Source organism: Ammodytes marinus (genome assembly GCF_949987685.1).
Source record: "Ammodytes marinus genome assembly, chromosome: 1".
Classification (NCBI taxonomy): Eukaryota; Metazoa; Chordata; class Actinopteri; order Uranoscopiformes; family Ammodytidae; genus Ammodytes; species Ammodytes marinus.
In genome coordinates, this window is record NC_137230.1 from 16,867,149 (window position 1) to 16,886,414 (window position 19,266).

Here is a 19,266-nt window from a genome sequence, read left to right on the forward strand (position 1 = left end):
TTTAAACCTTAAATTGCATCCGACTGGGAATCTGTCAGAGCCTTTCATAAAGCCAACAGAAGAGCCTGTCACTTAAAAATCCCTTCTGGTGTAAATGTCTTAATTTCTAGTTGTGACAAAATGTTTGGTCTCTCTATCATTACGGGATCAGGTACTATTGATCAGATACAGTGAACATAATACATACAGAATGATATAAGCTTTTTCATAGGGGATGCTATTTAAGACATTTTGAGTATGAGTTAAGGAATGTGTGCAGATCTGCAGCTGCACAGATCTGAGATTAATGGACAGGAAGACTAAAAAATAAATGTCTTTCCACAGATTATATGGCAAGAATGAATGGTGGGAATTACCATAACAACATTATGAAAGTAAATTGTAATCACTGGAATACGTAGTTACAAAGCACACCGTTATACATTTTGAGTATTTTAATCATATTATTCCCAAATAAAACTCGATTTATCCCCTGTCCTATATATTTCCTTCCAGAATGTGTTTTTTCAATTGGTTAAGATAAATAATTGAATGAGGCAACTGATCTCATGATCTACTTGATAGGTATGCGGCAAGTACTGCACATTATTAACCCAAAATTGCCCGACAAACATATGATTTATGAGGCTTGGTGTAGAGCCCCGCTATGGTTGTAATTCAGACTTTCACTCAGTGCCTCCTTCAGCACTTCACATAATCTGCACATGATTTTGTTAACATTTCAAATATAAATACTTGAATAGCTGCGTCACAAAGTCTCCCACTAAACTCTGCATATAATATGGACTTAAGTACAAACTCAAGATGCAAAGCAGTTTTGTTTTTCTGATTCTTCCCTTACTGCCTGCTCCCTTCTTTAATTGAGTTGCAAAAGCCCTCACAAATTGAATATTGGGTAGGGGAGAACGGGGTAATTTGTCACACGGGTTGGTTGTCACAATCGTTATATCTCGGAACCAGAAGGCGCTGTCTGTGAAATTTTGGTATGTAAATATCCAGAATTGGGATCAGAGGTCACCTACATAGTCTTCCTTGGAGTTAGACTGCTGAATTTGAGGTGAGACGACTGTTTGTGTTTTTCATGTCAAATTGAAAATATTTAGCTCCTCAGTATTTTTCTTCTAGGCTTTTACACAATGGGTTTCTAACAAAACACTTGTTACCCATACAAAGTGTGAAGGGTAAACTATAGTTTAGATTGTGGTTAGCAAGCTAATTTGTTGTCAGATGGTTGTTGGCCTTGATGCTAGCAACAAATTCAAGTTGGGGTTGGTCGTCATATTTTTTGGGGGGTTGGTTGTCACATGTTATCTCAAAGCTGCAGCCAGAAAAGGAACCCAATAACGAAAGAAATTGTCAAGCTGTATCCTCACTGACACCCCAGAGAAGGAAATAATAGAGCAGGAAAAGGCAGCTAGCATGCAAAAGAAAAAAGGGCAACAAAATCAAAACAACCCAGTGTATCCCAAACTAGACCAGCTGCCAAGGCTACAGTAAGTTATGTAGGCCTATTTGTTAAACTTTGCAATTAAACTTTCAAATTTAGTTCTACTTTCTTGCCTTCTTTTTAAGATTATTCCCATTAAGATAACATTGTGACAAACAACCCCATAGTGTTTGACAACCGACCCCTTGATGGGGTTGGTTGTCACAATGTGTAAGGGTGTCTTTGATGATTAATTTCTTCTTTATTACAATAAGATAGAAAAAGAGAGAGGTACACATTTCAAGCCAACACCTTAAGCTTCAATTTAATGTAGGAATGACTATTGAAAGATGTTTAGGTGACAAGCAATTCTCACTAGCAGGGCTGCCTTTACCTGCCACTAGGCCCTGGGGCTGAGAGGTTTCGTACGCTCCCCCCTCCCCCCCCCCCCCCCCCCCCCCCCCACGAAGATTAGGGGCCTATCATGAGCCAGTCAATAATCTATTGTTTTAAATGACAATGTTCGGGGCCTTCTTAGATTAGGGGCCTATATTGAGATTATTATTATTATTTTTTTTTGAGAGGCCCCTGATCTTCGTAGGCCCTGGGGCTTCAGCCCAGGTAAGCCCGTGCATTAAGGCGGCCCTGCTCACTGGAGTAAAAAGTGTGCCTACTTACCCCGTTCTCCCCTACATTCAATTATATTGAATAAAGCAAATTAAGAAGTGTTCACACAGTCACAAGTAAGGATAGGAGGATAAAATATTTTATTGTAATACAAAACAATTACTAACATATATTTTCCTTGTTGGGATAATATAATTTACAGCCCTTTATCGATTTCCTGATTTATTTTAAATGATCTCAAGGGGGCGCTGCATCTTTCCAGTCTTTCCGAAATTCACCACCATCACCACTGCTCATGAGTTAACTTAAATATAAATACAAAATTTAGAAAAATATAGTTGATGGGGCTTGAAATTACAAGGTGACTATGAGATATTTTTTTATGAAAAACAAAGAAAGCAAACAATGCACTGAAAAGGAAAGCTGATATTATCCTTTTGTTTTAAAGGTGCTGTAAGCGAAATGAATATTTTAGCTAACTTCCTGTCAGTGACTGCAGTTAGCAGTCCCCTCCCTCGTCCCTATGTCACCACATTAATGCACTGTGGTCTTCAAGCAGCGAGTTATCTAGCGTCATTTCAGACCTGCAAGTGCGATAAAACATGATAAAAACCATCAAAACAGACATTGTGAAGGATTTTTACCTGCTCCTCCATTGTAGGCGCATAAACATTCACCCATCTGTCGCTCTGCGCGTTCACCGGCAGTGAGACGTGCCGGTTTGTAGCGTTCTCTCTTCTGATTGGATATCAGTTGTGGGATCCCAGAAAAGTGTATTTGCCGATTACTTGCAGAGCAGGTGACTGAGAGATCGGAGTTATGAAACGTGCACACTATATACGTGATCACTGTATAAATATAGAGCGATTGAACACGCATATTAACATAAATATATCGCTTACTTCACCTTTAAGCATTTGCCGCATGGTTTGTTCTCTCTTTCAGTCTTCTGTGAGACCCGACATTGGATTGGCGAGTCCTAGTCCGGTGACTACGTCAGGAAAGTCAGCTGCGCCATTATTATCCTTCACTGCAGCCAATCCTAGAAGACGTCCTCAACAAGATCCTCCGCCAACCGGTTGGTGGCATTTCAGTAATTATAAGAAAAATCCCCTAAAATGAATCTTTAAAAACATTGTTTTCAGGGACAACTGTATCTCATGCAATATTTAAAATAACCATAACATGAATACTTCCTTTTGGTGACACAGTTTCACTTTACAGTAGTCTTTTACATTTTTTTTGTTTGTTTTTCACTCATTCACAACTGACAGAGATGTTCAGTAAAGATTGCACCAAATCTGAGCCTAAACTGTTTGTACAGTAGTCTTATTTAGTCCACTGCTTTAGTCCATTGTCAACACATGATTTTACCAATATCAACACACCCCAGTTTGGGCTTGAAATGTAGCTCTGCGCCATTAGCACTGTGCAAATGCATTGGAAAACCGTTAAAACTGATGTGCAATTAGGTTAAAGTTAGTAAATAAAGATATATTTATGCACTCAAATACAAAATGAAAATGTAATGTGAGATAATCTAAAATTGTAATATAATCACAGATAATACTTTAAACAGGACAATACCACAAAGCAGATTTTGTTGAGGAGTTGTTTACAACATCTATCATTGCTTCTTTTATCTTTTTGCCTGTGACTGAAAAGATGTGCTTTCATCTCTCCACAGATCCTGTACAAACAAAAAAGGTTCGCAAGGTCCCTCCTGGCCTGCCTTCATCTGTGAGTGGAAGATCATCTACCTCTCATATAAATAGATTTCACAGTGAGCTTACTTAAGCAGACACACACATACATCTATGCCACTCACACACGCCCTCCCTCTCAACACACAAAAAGCACTCTTGACTTCACTGCCACATCACTTGACATCAGTACTGGGAATTCAGTTTCTTTTGTGGGCCTTGCTAAGCAGTGACACAAACGATGGCTGTTCATTTACAATGCTCTGACTTTCAGTGTTTGTTGTTTACATGCATGATTTTTTCTATGAGTATGTAAATGTCTCTGTAGGGCATGTCTTTATTTACATTTCCTGTAGTTGTATGTGTGTGTGTGTGTGTGTGTGTGTGTACATGCATAAATGTGTGTGTGTGTGTGTGTGTGTGTGTGTGCGTGCGTGCGTGCGTGCGTGCGTGTGCGTGCACATGTGCACCTCGAGTTGATTGATTTCCAGTGCTGCCCTGTCACAGTGTAGCCTCCTCACAGCCTCTCCTGGGAGAAAGAGAGGCAGAGCGGATTCCCGGCTCTGCTTTTTTGATGTTTAATTAGTCATTACGTAGCCGAACAGGAGGACAGACAGAGATTAATAGCACAGAATATCTGACATTTCTATTGGTAATGATCCCGGTGGAGCAAAAAGCATTAGGATGCAGAGGAGTGTGGAGCTCAGCTTGCATTCGCTTAGACAGGGGGTGTTGAAGTTCATTAATATGCATAAATCAGCAAGTCAGATGTTCATTGTTAAAACCCTGGTGGATTGGTTTTTATTAAGCCTTGCGTTAAATTAATATAATTTCTTAACTTTTAATGAGAAGCAACTGGTTTGACAAAATCCCACCCTTTTTTTTTAACTTAAACAATGAAAGTACGAATATGAGTCTGAGACTGGATTTGCCTTTCAGAGCTTTGATAATCTTCACCTCTGCTGCTGTGTTTCTCAAATCGAATATGGAGCAGGCCTCTGAACATAAAAGGCTGACATGTGTTTTATTTCTGGATTTGTATTTGAAAAGAAGTTTGTCAGAGCGTGAGGGAGAGATGGAGTGTCTGGCAGCAGCGGGAACGTGTGCTGCCTTCTTCTTAAGTAAGTGATATATTTGAGGTCTTGTCAGATGCTCGCGGGTTACATCTCTTTTGTTGTGTAAATGGACGCCAGGCTTTTATTTGTCAGTACTTAACACATGAGCGCAGGTGCGGTTATGTGACTCATAAGAGTATAATCAAGCAGTACAATGCAAGACGGGGAAAAACAGGGACAGAGCACGGGATAAAATACAGCTTCTTTTTGTCACTCAGCGCTTCTCAGAAGATAAAGCCTGCAGCTTGGAGGAATTATCCCCGTTAGACTTTGATCCCATTTGAGAGAATTAAGATGCTACTGTTGAATAAAGGGCTATAGGTCTCTTCTAACCTGCTGACAGAGACAGGAAAACACAAAGCCATTTTTCGATAGGTGGCATATGTGGAAAATGTTTGAGTGGGAGGTTGTCTGGCAGCTTTCAGGAGGTGTTAGGATGTAGGTATTAATCGGACTAATAGGAAACATAGGTGAGCTCTGGTGGCATTAACCCCGGATGGTGAAAAGAGCTTTTGTGGCCCTTAAAATGTGTATGGTGACTGTTTCACAGTGTGATCGCTGTCATCTGATTGATCAGTCATGACCTATGTTTGCGTCTCTGACAGTGACACTGGCAGTAGCGAGGGTGGTGTTGAAGAAGTGTCGGGGGGAAGGCGCACCTGGAGCCAGAGCTACTTTGCCATAGGCAGCTGTATGAAGTGCCTGCAGCATACCTGTAAAGCATGAATGCAGCTGCAGATGCCAGTGAAAGCTTTTGCTTGTGTAAGCAAGCTTGAGAGCCTCACCAGAGACTTGAATAGAACACAACGCTTCCTATCATTATGTCTACTGCTGGGAATTTTCTTATTTATTTATTTTTTCTCTCAAATCCTCCTTTTCCCTTTAGCTTGTACTCTTGTTCCTCACTCTAAAAATACAATTCGGAGTTTTAAATCACATAGGCGATGTAAGTCACAAGCCCAAGCATGGTGTGTATGTGTACACTTCACGATGGAGCCGAATCAAAATATTTACGGGAGCACATCCTCTGTACATTTAGGTTTTGACACTGCAGAGCACCGGGATGTGAAGGCTATCGAGACAGGCCAGCTGGTGATTGCAAACATTTAAATGTTTCTTCTTTTTTTGTCTTATATACAGAAACCCTCGTCCCTCAGCCACACACACAAACTTCCCTCTGTGGTCCGCTGGATGTATGCTCGCAGACATGGGATACTAACGATGTGATTGTAACTGTGTGATGCATATGCCTAACAGTTGTTATCCTTATATAATTCAGGAAAGTTCAGCATAGTCTGTTATGAGCTTTGGCGTGGAACAATTAAAAAAATCCTTGCTTACAATTTTGCATTAAAAGATAAACCTCTATAAAGTGCTCATGCATGAAAGATTTCCCTTGTATTGATGTTACAGTAGACACCTTTGCTCTGATAAGCTAGCTGCATTATTTGACTGTATAAACTGAGTGCTGAGAGCAATGGACAGAGCATGTTGTCATTGGACAGACAGGCTGCTACTAGGCTAAAGGGATGCTGATGGGCAGCTGCATGGGCACCTGTCTGACGGGAGAGGGAAAGAGAGAGGGTTCTCTGGCTTGTGGGGGGAATGTTACATCTTGTGGGAGATATTTATGGAAAGCTGCAAGGGCATGTTGTGTGTGTGTGTGCATGTCAGTTTGTTTGTGTAAATAGTGCCCCCCCCTCCCCTTGAAACTCTTGTTAGAGGCACTGCGGCTTGATGTGACACTCACTCCCTGGCTTTGGTAACGATATGGCTGCAGGAATTAGAGAAAGAAAGTGGTGGGCTGAAATTTGCAAAGGGAGAACCCTGAGTGTGGATAGATTGACATTTGCTTTTGACACATCACTCAGACAGAATCCCCTTGTTTCTGAGAGGTTTGTACTGTACTGAGCTGTAAGAAAGGAACGTTTCCTCCAGGCTCTGATTCTTAAGACCTAGAAATGTTCCTTGCCCTGCCGTCTGGTGGATGACTTTCAAACACATAGATTTTGTCTCCCTCCATGCATCTGTCTATAACAGCTCAGACACAAGAGATCATAAAATGGCACTACAGCAGTAACCTAATGTTCCTGTTGCTGAGGAAGCGGCTCTTTTGTGTTTCTTCCTATGAACCACACCCAGCCGGCACACAGTAATAGAGCTTGGTGAATACACTATGGATGAAATGCATCAGTAAAGTGTTGCACCCTTAAAGAACGACTCCGTCTTCTTTCGTTTTGGCAACTTTATTCTCCCCGGACTGCATATATTTTTTTTAGAAAGGTTTTCACGAAGCAGCCGGACTTTTTCACAGCATGTCTTATTCACGGTCAACTTTTCAACACCTCACAATCAGGAACGCATCCTGATGACGTACAAGGTCATACTACTACTTCCGCTTTTTAACAAGAAAATAAAGCTATAAAATAACATAGATTTAACTTGTTAAATCTTATTCCCATGTACATTTTTAGCTCAGTGCAATTTAGATATATTACAATTCTAGGTCGCAACACCCTCCCCCACTGAAAAAAATGTTGCCTTACATTTCCTTTTCAAACAATGATACTAAACATGTATCAACAATCAAACTCTTGGTGACGGGTAAATTGTAACACACATTATTACATATAACAGGGTTAGGTAGTACTATCTCTCTTTAGTGTCTCAGTTCTCATCTCTTCAACAGCCATGGCAAAAATACTCGACTCAGTGTCCAAAGTCCAACAGTATTGAAGTGTGAATAGTCCATAGAAGTATTGGTGGGTGCCCAATCTTCACTTAGGGACAAGGAAATTACCATATACACACAATATTATGTTTTAACATATTTCAATGCCACGCATTCAGCTAGTCTATCCAAACAAGTGTACACACAATTCCTTTTCTCATTATCGTGTGAGCCACATGTTGCTTTAACTCGATATAAACCCATTTACTCAGATAGTTACCCTTCACTGTACTTATTCTAACTCAAAGAAAATGTACAGATTGCCTGTTTCTCTATTACTTGTAATACAGGTAGTCACATTACTTCACCATGAACTGTAGCATTGGTTATAGTAGGCCACAATTATAACTTGTCAAATAAACTTAGTGTCTCTGCCTCATTTTTATCTACTCATTACAAGGATACATGGATGATCTAGAAGAGATGGCATGGTTGGTTCTGGGAGATGTTGTGGCGCCAACAGTGCAGGTTTTCAGCAGTTGAAAGGTCGGTTGACCTAGCTGGTCGTACGTGTAGATACGCCTGGGCTGTCTGGCTCTCATCGGTCTTTCAGTCCCTGTTTCCACATCCACCTGTTCGTCCTCAGATCCAGTAGAAGATGCTTCTGCCTGTTCTTCCATCGGGTTTTCATCCTGTACTTGCTCCTCTTCAAGGTTCACCTCAGGTATGAGCAGCTCCTCGGCTCTCTCTTGCTGTGTCTCTCTTTGAGGGCAGAATTCCTGTGCCTCTGCATTAAAGGGAAATTCTTCTTGTCTTGCTTCAGTCCAAACATGATATTCCTCTTCATCAGAGCTGTCTGTATCTGTCAGGTTACGATCATATTTGACTTTCTGATTTTTCTTTACCCTGTGTTTTTCTTTGTTCTCCTTCTCTCTTGGGTTGGGGTCACTGACCTTTCGCTCTTCAACCAGGTAGGGACACGGCAGGAGCAGGTTACGATGCAACACTCGTTTTCTCCCTGTTCCTTGTAGTGGCTCAACTGAATATACAGGGCTGTCAGGGCCTTTCCTCCCACTGACCACATGGACCGTATCCTCCCAGTAGCTACGCAGCTTTCCTGGCCCCCCTCTCGGCGTTAAGTTTCTCACCAGAACATGATCACCTGTCTTGAGAGTGGAGCTCCATGCACGCTGATTGTAGTTTCTCTGTCCTCTTTTTGCACACTTTTTCATGTTTTGCATTGCAATAACATATGCTTCATGCATAGCTTCTCTCCATTTATCTGCGTAGTCAGCGTGTGACCTGTTTCCCTCTTCTGTCCTCCTTGGGAACAATATATCGATTGGCAGACATGGCTCACGCCCAAATAGGAGGAAAAACGGAGAGAACCCTGTCGCTTCATGCACTGTCGAGTTGTAGGCGTGGACTACTTTATTCAAATGCTCTTTCCACTTGGATTTCTGGGTCTCCTCTAATGTGCGCAACATTCCCAGCAGAGTCCTGTTAAAGCGTTCTGCAGGGTTGCCCTGTGGATGGTATGGGCTTGTGCGGGAATGACGAATGCCACAGTAACCTTGGAGTTTGTGAAAGAGGTTATTCTCAAACTCTTTCCCTTGGTCGTGGTGGACCCGAGATGGGAAGCCGAAGCGCATGATATAATCATCATAGAGTTTTCTGGCTGCTGTCTTCCCAGACTTGTCCTTGGTTGCATATGCCTGTGCATATTTCGTGAAATGGTCCACAACAACGAGTATATATTCTTCACCTCCACTGCTCTTCTCCAAGTGTACATAGTCGATTGAAATCATTTCAAAAGGTGCAGAGGTCTCAATGTTTTGGAGTGGCGTCCTAGTTATCCTGTTTGGTTTTTTCCTTTTTACACATTGGCACACATGAGAAATATAGTGCTCTGCTTCCTGTCTCATCTTAGGCCAGAAAAAGCGTTCCCTAGCGAGAGCAACCATCCGATCTCCACCTAAGTGTCCCATTTCCTCGTGGAGGTGTTTGTAGATGAGGGGCTTTAAGGACTCAGGAACCACCAGCTGTGTTCTGGATGCCGTCTCCCTCCTGAGGATCCCCTCGTCGTCGATCTTCAAACGGGGCCACTCTCTGATGAGCTGTCTGACATTTTCATTCTCTGCTAGCTTGTGTTTATGTTTTAGGAATGCATGTGTTTTTTTCAGTGCAAGGATTCTGCTGATGGTTGGGTCTGTGTTTTGGGCAGCTCTGATGTCTTCTACTGCAACAGGCTGAATGGACTCTGGAACAATGGTCTCTTCTGGTAATGCATCTATATTACAGGTGACAGAAGAGATCCAATTCATTTCTCCTGTTCTCTCCCCCTTCAGAGCTTTTCCGATGGCCTCCATAGCTTCCTCTTGAAACTCCTCTGTGCATTCCTGCATAATTTCTTCCATGGGCTTTGGTCGCCGGGAGAGGAAATCTGCATCTCCATTTGATGATCCAGGCCTGTACTTGAGGGTGAACCGGTAATCCGCTAGCTCTGCCACCCAGCGGTGTCCTGTGGCATTGAGTTTTGCTGACTTGGTGACATACGTCAGTGGGTTATTGTCACTGTACACAGTAAAATGAGGTGCATGAAACAAATAGTCACGAAAGCGCTCTGTTACTGCCCATTTCAGCGCCAGGAATTCCAATTTGCCAGAGTGTAACTTGTAGTTCTTTTCGGCGGCTGTCAGTGTCCTGGATCCATATGCGATCACTCTGAGCGCTCCATCTTGTCGCTGGTATACAACAGCACCCAGGCCCTCTTCTGAAGCATCTGTATGCAAGATAAAGGGTTTTTCCAAGTCTGGGTAGGCCATAACAGGTGGGTTTGTCAGCTGATGTATCAACTTACTCAGTATCTCTTGATGGGTTTCTGTCCACAGAATTGGGTGAGATGGTGGTAATTGAGCAGCTTGGCGACTAGACCCCTTTTTCTTTTGAGTGTTCTTTTGTCCAGTCTTTGGCTTGGCTAGAAGCTCATAGAGAGGCTTGGCTGTCCTAGAGAAGTCTGGTATGTACGACCGGTAGTAACTGAGGAAACCCATCAGCTTTCTCACCTCTCGTACAGTAGTTGGCGTCTCATGTCTCAGAGCTTGTACTGCTTCCACCTCTCTAGGATTCATTTTGTAGCCCTCTTCAGAGATCACTCGACCCACATAACACACCTCTCGTTTGAAAAAGTCACATTTCTTTGCCCTCAACTTTATTCCACTCTCCCTTTGTCGCTGCAATACCTGCCTCACGTGTTGGAGGTGTTGCTCGAAGCTGCGGCTGAAAACAAGCACATCGTCCAGGTATGGGACACAAATCTCATCTCTTAGGTCCCCTAGGCATCCCTCCATGTAGCGCTGAAAAGCCGCTGGCGCATTGGTGAGGCCAAATGGGATCCTAGACCATTCGTAAAGTCCCCATGGTGTTATGAATGCCGTACAGGGTCTGCTTTTCTCACTCATGAAGCCCTGATGATAGGCCTTCCCCTGGTCCAGCACTGTGAACCAGGAGTTGCCTCCCAGGTTTTCCAGGATCTCCTGTATTCTCGGGATTGGATGCCGGTCAGGTATTGTCTTCCCATTCAAAAGCCTGTAGTCTATGCACAAGCGAAGACTCCCATCCTTTTTCCGGACGCAAACCACAGGTGAGGAATATGAAGAGCAGGACTTCTGGATCCAGCCTCGGTGTAGTAAGTCCTGTATGTGTGCTTTGACTTCTTGGTAGAGGTGACGAGGGATTGCATTGTAGGTTTTTTGTACTGGGCGATTATCTGTTAGCAGAATGTCCATCTGTAAATCTTTTATGCACCCTGTGTCCCAATCATCCTTTGCAAATATGTCACACTCCTCCCTCAGCATTTGCTTTACCTGCTGTCTTTGTTCCTCTGATAGGTGACTCACGTCCACATCTGGATCCCAGGGCTCACCCTGCGGCGTCTGGCATGGCTGCTTCAATGGAGGTGCAACATCGCTGTCCGATAACTGGGGCTCCTGACACTCCATAGACTCAGTTTCCAGCGGATAAATTGCATCAACACTGTGTAGCCAGCCCAGTGTGGTGCGTCCAGCCAGTGTAATGTCGTTGTCCGTTGTGTTTCTAACAGTCACTACAATTTTCCCTTCATCCTCTTGGGGCAGTTGAATTAACTGTTCTCTGATGGTTAGTCCTGCGGGCCATGTTGCCTCTTGATCTGGCTCCAACAGCACATGTGACCCGCTCAGAACACTTTTATTCAAATGACCACATTTTATTTCCATGGTTTTGTTTTTCGGTATGATAACTGGTAGTCTGCCCAGTCTGGCTATGTGAGGACTGCTTTCTGCCTTTTGTTTTTTTAAAACAGATAATACAGCTCTTGCAGTTTTGCGTCTCACCGCTAGTGCTGAACATAGTCTCTGTACCATGTGATCACGGTGAATACAATCTCCAGAAGTGTCATTTGCCATTGCCAGCTCTTCGATTACATTGAATCCAATGATGGGGCGTTCAAGGTCACCGCTAGCAACCAGAATTGGGACTAGTACTGGTTTGTCACTCATTCCAGACACAGCGTTTTTGGACAGAGTAAACTCGATTCCCATCCATCCTTCATAGGGGATAGCTGTTCCATTTGCTGCTGAAAGATCAAGTTCTTTTTCATCCATCAGTTCTTCAACTGGTCTCACTTCAACATCTGGAAGATATTTTCTTTTCCAGCTGTCTCCCACTATTGACACCTGAGAGCCAGTGTCCCACAGTACTGTTGTATCGACACCACCAAGGAACGCTCGGACAAGACATCTCTTCCCTACCAGCTTAGCGGCTTGTTGTTGCTTACCAGAGAGAGGTGCTGTCAGGGTGAACTGGTCCACTTTATCCTTATCTCCTCCAGGATGTGGAGAGATTTCAATCTTATTGGTGGTGGCTGAGATCTTTTTAGCACGACAACCCGCTGACCAGTGTTCTGCGCTGCCACATTTGTAACAGTGATTACACCTTCCCTCCGGATTGGACACCTGACACTGCTGACATTGTCTTGCGTTTGTGGTACTGGGCTGCAGCTGATATTTCCGATTCGGTTGTTCACTCGCTCTCATTGTTTGGGGTGGGGGCATCTGATTTAGGCTTGCAATGTGAGTGGTAAGGCTTTGGATAGCTTCACATATCGCTTTGTTACCTTGGTCAACCTTTTCCATCAATGTGTCACGTTTTTGTCTTTCACTTTTTTTTAACTTGTCTGGTTCTTGTGTGTCGCTTTCTTCTTCAGTGTTATCATTCGCTTTGCTCACCATTGCAACTCTTGTCGTTCTTGCTTTTGCTGCAGCTGACAACTTGTTCTTTCTTTCCATTTCCAACGTGTATGCAGCCGTCATTTTTTCCAAAAGAGTTTCATCTTTTACTTTTGAGTCTTGTAAATATGGCTTTAAGTCAGCTCGAATAGTGTCATCATGGATACCAGTGATTACCGTTTGTAGGAACTGGTTTTGAATCAATTCAGAGCTATACTTCAGTCCAGACTCAACTCTTTCTGAGGCAAAGAGGATTTGTTGTCGCAGGTCCATTGCCCTCATCAAAAACTGAATTGGCGTTTCCTTTGGCTCCTGGGCCGCAAGAGTGAGGGTGTGATACAGCTCTGTTGCATCCTTTTCGATATAATGCGTCCGTAATATTTGTCTGAGAGCCTGTAATGTCAAATCAACCCTGCTTTCCAGGTAACTCTTCAGCATAGTTCCCGGGACAATGGCTAGAATGACGGCCTCCACAACTTCCCCCTCATCATATCCTTTTTGTAATGCACTTCGGATTTGTCTTTCCAGGCTGGCATATCCCAATTTGTCCTTTTGATTGGGTTCTCCTATTTGCCCAACGATTTTTAAATCTCGTCTGAAGAATGGGTGGACAATTCTGGGTTTTTTGACAGAGACAGTGGCTGATTTTGTGACATTTGGAGCAGGATCGCATTCTCTACCGTCATCTGGACTATTGGGTGCAGTACCATCTATGTCCACCAGGTCGCGCCGTTGCTCTATCTGTCTAGCCTGGGGCTCATCACAGCCGTCACGTTTCCCCTTTATCTCGTCAATAGTGTCATTTATCGTCAGTAATATGGCCATTCCCTCATCTTCTTGGGACGTTACATCTTCACTTTCCAAATATTCAAGGATAAGTCTCCTCAACTTACGTGGTAAGTCTTTGTCACTCTCCTTCACGATCACACTTAGTGCTTCACAGACGTCATTTAGCCTCGGTGCAGATAACGTCAATAACTTTTCTTCTATCTCCGCCAATACACTCTCCCAAGCGAGCGACATTGGTTCTGCCTCAGCCATGATAGAAAACTTTTACCTTCACTACTGCTTTGGTTCGTTTGGTTCACGTTGTTTCAGGTTGTTAGTATGCTAGCTTAGCAGCTATTGTTGCTGTCCGTGTGTCGCGGTATTGCGTTGGTCCGTCTGTTTCCTTTACAATCCATTTGCTTCGTTTCCACAAACTATAAGACCGGGCGGAAACACCAAAATTATGTTGCACCCTTAAAGAACGACTCCGTCTTCTTTCGTTTTGGCAACTTTATTCTCCCCGGACTGCATATATTTTTTTTAGAAAGGTTTTCACGAAGCAGCCGGACTTTTTCACAGCATGTCTTATTCACGGTCAACTTTTCAACACCTCACAATCAGGAACGCATCCTGATGACGTACAAGGTCATACTACTACTTCCGCTTTTTAACAAGAAAATAAAGCTATAAAATAACATAGATTTAACTTGTTAAATCTTATTCCCATGTACATTTTTAGCTCAGTGCAATTTAGATATATTACAATTCTAGGTCGCAACAAAAGCCTTAAGTCAACAGCCAGGACCAGCCCCAGGCCCTTACAAGTCTCTGGGCAAAATTTAGATTCTAGATCTATTCTTATGTTGTCAAAGCACACGCAAATACATTTATCATCAACACAGGGAGGATGAAAACATATAAATAAGTGTGCATGCATACATTTTTCCATGCAAATTTTCTAATAAGTGTTTTTATAATTGTCAATGAGTCACCTCCACCCAGCAGCATAACATCATGGTGATAGGCCCCAATGCAAATTTTTTTTTTGTGCCCCCGCCCTAAACACAGGTGCACACACACACACACACACGCACGCACGCACGCGCACACACACACACACACACACACACACACACACACACACACACACACACACACACACACACACACACACACCCACCCACAGCCACTTGAGAGAACTGCTATTGTCACCATGTAGGCTAACGTTACAGGTAAACATGATGATGCTACCTTTTCTAGTCAACTTACTTTTCTTTCCTGCTGAAAGGAGAAACAACCATAGATAGTATATAAAAGGTAGCAACTCACGTCACGTCATTGCAACTCATCATGACTGACAGCTATCAAGGTGATTGGACAAATGATTATTTCCTATTAAAGGTGCTGTAAGCGGAATGGTTCTTTTAGCTAACTTCCTGTCAGTTACTGCAGTTAGCAGTCCCGTCGCTTGTCCCTACTACGTCACCACATTAATGCACTGCGGTCTTCAAACAGCGAGTTATCTAGCATCATCTCAGATAAGTAATTGTGATAAAACATGATAAAAACCATCAAAACAGATTTTGGGAAGGATTTTTACCTGCTCCGCCATTGTAGGCGCATAAACATTCACCCATCTGTCCTCTGGCGTGCACTGGCAGTGAGACCATGAGTGAGACGGGTGTCGGTGTGTAGCGTTCTCTCTTGTGATTGGATATTAATTTCAGGATCCGACAAAAAGTTTATTTGACGATTACATGCAGAGCAGCTGACTGAGAGATCGGCTTTATGAAACGCGCACATTATGTAAGTGATCACTGTATGAATAAAGAGCGATTTAACACTTATATTAACATAAATAAATCGCTTACTTCACCTTTAAGTATTAAGGCTAAATGAAACTGGTTGCTGCCTAAATGCTTTGGGAGTTGTTCCTCCACGGCTTATTTCAGACTGTGTTTTGATTCACACTATACGTCTGTGTGCGCTGCCGGCTGCCACTAACTTAAATTCATTTTTCGGTTTGTGCACAGTGTTACAAGTTAGCGGCCTTTTGCAAATGACAGGCTTTCTTTTCTGTTCTTTCACCGAGCTGCCCCAGAGTCACAAACGGAAGACTCTGCCAGTGAAGGATGTAGTGCATGTAGTGAGGCTATGTTCCGGTTTGTGCTTCCAAATAAACGTAAATTTTTACTTGACGTTTAGCCGTTTTGCCAGTTAAATGATTTTAATGTGAAGTTACACTGTAGGAAATGTTCAGTTTGAATAAACAGTAACTTAACTGCGAGATAGGCCTACATGTATAGTTTGTGGTGTTGTAGTGTTTTAGCCGACCCAAGCTATTTCATTCACAAAAACAATACAGCTGACAGCTTTTTTTTTTCTTCCTCCATGGGCCCCTGACGGCGCCTGGGCCCACGATATTATTTACGCCACTGCTTGCACCCCAGTCCAGTGTCATTATGAGTATGATGAAGACAGGCAGGTTAGGAAAGAGAAACAGTAAGCGAAGATTAAGGCCAGTAATGTGTTTGTGCCTGCAAGAAGGTCAGACTTTCCAAACTGTTTTCGAGCAGCAGAGTAAGCCAGCAGAATACTTGTTCGCAGTTTATACACCACTGACAACTACAATTACTGGGGTTGTATATATTTTTCATTTTCTATCAAATTTACATCAGTTTTATATCAGTGATTCTTTTTGATAAATTAACAACTTAGAGTCTCAGAGCTTTGCATATTTTTGCATTATATTTGCATACTGGTATTTCTGCATTTAATTTGCATCTTAGGCTTAAACGCTAAGTTAAGTTATACAAATGACCATTTGAGTGCATAAGTTTGAGATGTACATTTGTATTTATTTTGTCCTCTAAATAATTATACCAAATGTGAAAATTGTTGGATAAAGCTTTTTCTTCAATTTTTGAACAGACATTTTGCACAAATGTAAACTTGTACGTTCCAGCTAATTAACCTTTTGATATATACATTCCCAAAACATTGTTTGGGACAATATTTGTTATCTATATACATTCATATATTTCCTTTTGTTACACATTTACATTATATACTAGTGCTTGATTGTATCTAAATATGCAGAGAAAACCGAATCTAAAAAAGTTGATCAGTTAAATAAAAAATAAAAATTGGAATGAGAAGGCTGCTCATTGTGTTATTTTGCCTCCCAATGCCAGTGTCAGAATAACCAGATATTAACAATAAAACAAATAACTACATGTGCTGTGTAAGGTTTGCTCGTGATGCAAAACCTACAGAAAGTTAACAGCCATCTCTGCAGCACTTAGCAACTTTCACCTTCCTGTATATCATTCTTTTGGCTTTCAGGGTCAACAACTGTATCCATATCAAACTATAGTGCCTATGAAACTTCAGAGATGTGGTCATTGCTTTTCATCTATATATAAATAGGTTATTTATCTTCAGTGTACTGTTCAGTGATGGTTATATTTGCAGTTGAAACATGACCGAATTGGACTTTAGTGTATTACAAATTGTAAAGTGTGAATTAAACGTTAGTAAAATGTAAAAGCTATTAGTTCTGTCCGTGTTTATTATTTGCAGGTGCTAGAATTGTTGGGCAGAAAAGTATATTTTAGTGTCTGACCTGACCCTGGTTACTGAGCCCCCCTAGAGACGACCTCATCAGATGGCTGATAAGATAGACACCCTTGGTTTGACAGGGATGATGCTGAACAGTCGCGGCCACCTCTGGGACCTCTGGGCTTTGTGTTTATCTTTGTTTGGGTTGGTGAAATTTACCACTGACATTACAGGCTGCAGATAATGGAACAGGCCCGACCCTCTTTCATGTGCGAGGAGAACAAGGGGTTAAAAGGACAAAGAGTACGAAAATAATGCGCAGATTAAAGTCATTACTCACATTCTGGCCTGTTGTAAATTATTCATGTAGAGTTTGCGTGACTGTACGGCATTAATGCAAACCTTGATTTTTAGATTGCTGGCAGGCTCAAGAACACAGCCTGTCAACAATCACTACTAAGGTAGAGTGTTTGTTATTTAGAGAGCATCAAAGCCAGGCTGCGATGACCTGCAAAGTATGTCTCTAGAACATCGCTGAAGTCCTTGCTGAGGTTCCTAACTCCAGGACTCAGCTGCAGGTCAGAGGTTATGTGTAATGTGAAGTGTGTTAGGGATAGATCACAGCAGTTCCAAAGTAATGTTAACAGTAGGGTGGCCATGCTGCTCAGTTAGTTTTGTTTCCCTTGTTTTGCTAATGCCAGGTGCTTCTATAAATATATATAGGGTTTCCACTGATCCCGTTTTCTTTTCTGATGCCGTTTATAAACTCAAAATAATTGTTAGCATTTAAATCATTTACAAATGCCTTACACATTAAAATCACGCAGATTTAGCATTGCGTGACCTGATATTGTAATGTTGAGACATTTAAGTGACACGTTATTATTTTAAGCTTTATAGTATCATATATATCTTTTAAACATTTGAAGATAATCAGACTTTTTAAATGGACCAAAAGTCATGTTTAATGTTACAAAACAGTAAGTCATATACATTGTGTTTCTTCACTCTTGGTTACTGTAAAATAGTTCTTAAATTTCTCTTCGAGTAGCATTGAAAAAGTCTTTAAAATTCTTCAACCCAACATGCTTTAAGCTGTTGGAACCCTGAGTATAACATGATTGATCAGCTCAGTGGTTACATTTTTGTTTCACTACCCTTACTTTTTTTAGATGTTGATGAATGAATGAGCTTGCCGTCACGTTGTCTAATTGACAGAATAAGTTGTTAGAGTTTTTATAAATGACGATTGAAACAATGTTTCTGTTGGATAGAAAGATCAGTGACTAAGAAGGCAAGAGAGAGTTGGCTAACATTGAGAGTGTTAGGGAAATTCAGCCAACCGGACGATATGATTTTGGTTGTGTGCAGTCAGTTGGTCTGTCCTTGAATCACCCTGTCTCTCTTTCTCGTGTCATTTCTGGCGACCCACTCATGCAGGCACCGTCCTGGTCCTGCAAGAACCGAAGAATCACTGACACTAAACTTTCCATCTCTCCTTCACTTCTTCACATCTCTCTTATACACTTCTGATTAGCATTGCCAGCATTTGTTCTACAATGTGAAACCATACAAATCTGTTTGTGGGAACACAAGAATGTAAACAAAGTGAGCTGTTTGTTAGGGAAACTAATATTTTTAGATTTCAAGGTTTTTAGTTTTTCCAGCATATTGTTTAGCACATATGTCCAACAAATGTGGTGAGTCAGGTTTTCTTTTCCTCTCTTTTTGCTAGCTTGGGAAATGGACATAGTTGCTACGTTCATTTACTGCCATCAGACTTTCAGAGCAACTTTAAAGAGCCGTTGTTTGAAGGCCGCTGCGCCCAGATATTAATCTGTGCAAAGCCTTCTTGCTGCCTTGTAAACTTGATTGAAAACATAAATGCATGTACATCAAAGCAAAATGTAATGTGCAGGAATAGTACAACTTTGCTGCCTAATGATTACCACGCACTGTTTAGTAATGCATTATATATTATTCTATTGTTTTCCACTACATGGAAGTCATGAAAAACTTAAAAGATAGATTCAAAACCAAGTTTCTGCTGCAGAACTGTAGGTTATATATTTGTCAAAATCAAACCCATGCACATAGGAAACCTTGGTTTCTTGTATACATGACATTT

General features: G+C 41.9%; 1 protein-coding gene across 1 annotated transcript in view; it reads left to right on the top strand.

The window, feature by feature from the left end:
* Positions 1 to 19,266, top strand: part of tcf12 (transcription factor 12) — an 85,469-nt gene that overhangs the window by 38,730 nt on the left and 27,473 nt on the right. Inside the window, exons 7-8 of the mRNA XM_080032549.1 lie at positions 2,999 to 3,131; positions 3,741 to 3,793. Of these exons, the coding sequence (XP_079888675.1) occupies positions 2,999 to 3,131; positions 3,741 to 3,793 (186 nt within the window). The remainder of the gene's footprint in view (positions 1 to 2,998; positions 3,132 to 3,740; positions 3,794 to 19,266) is intronic.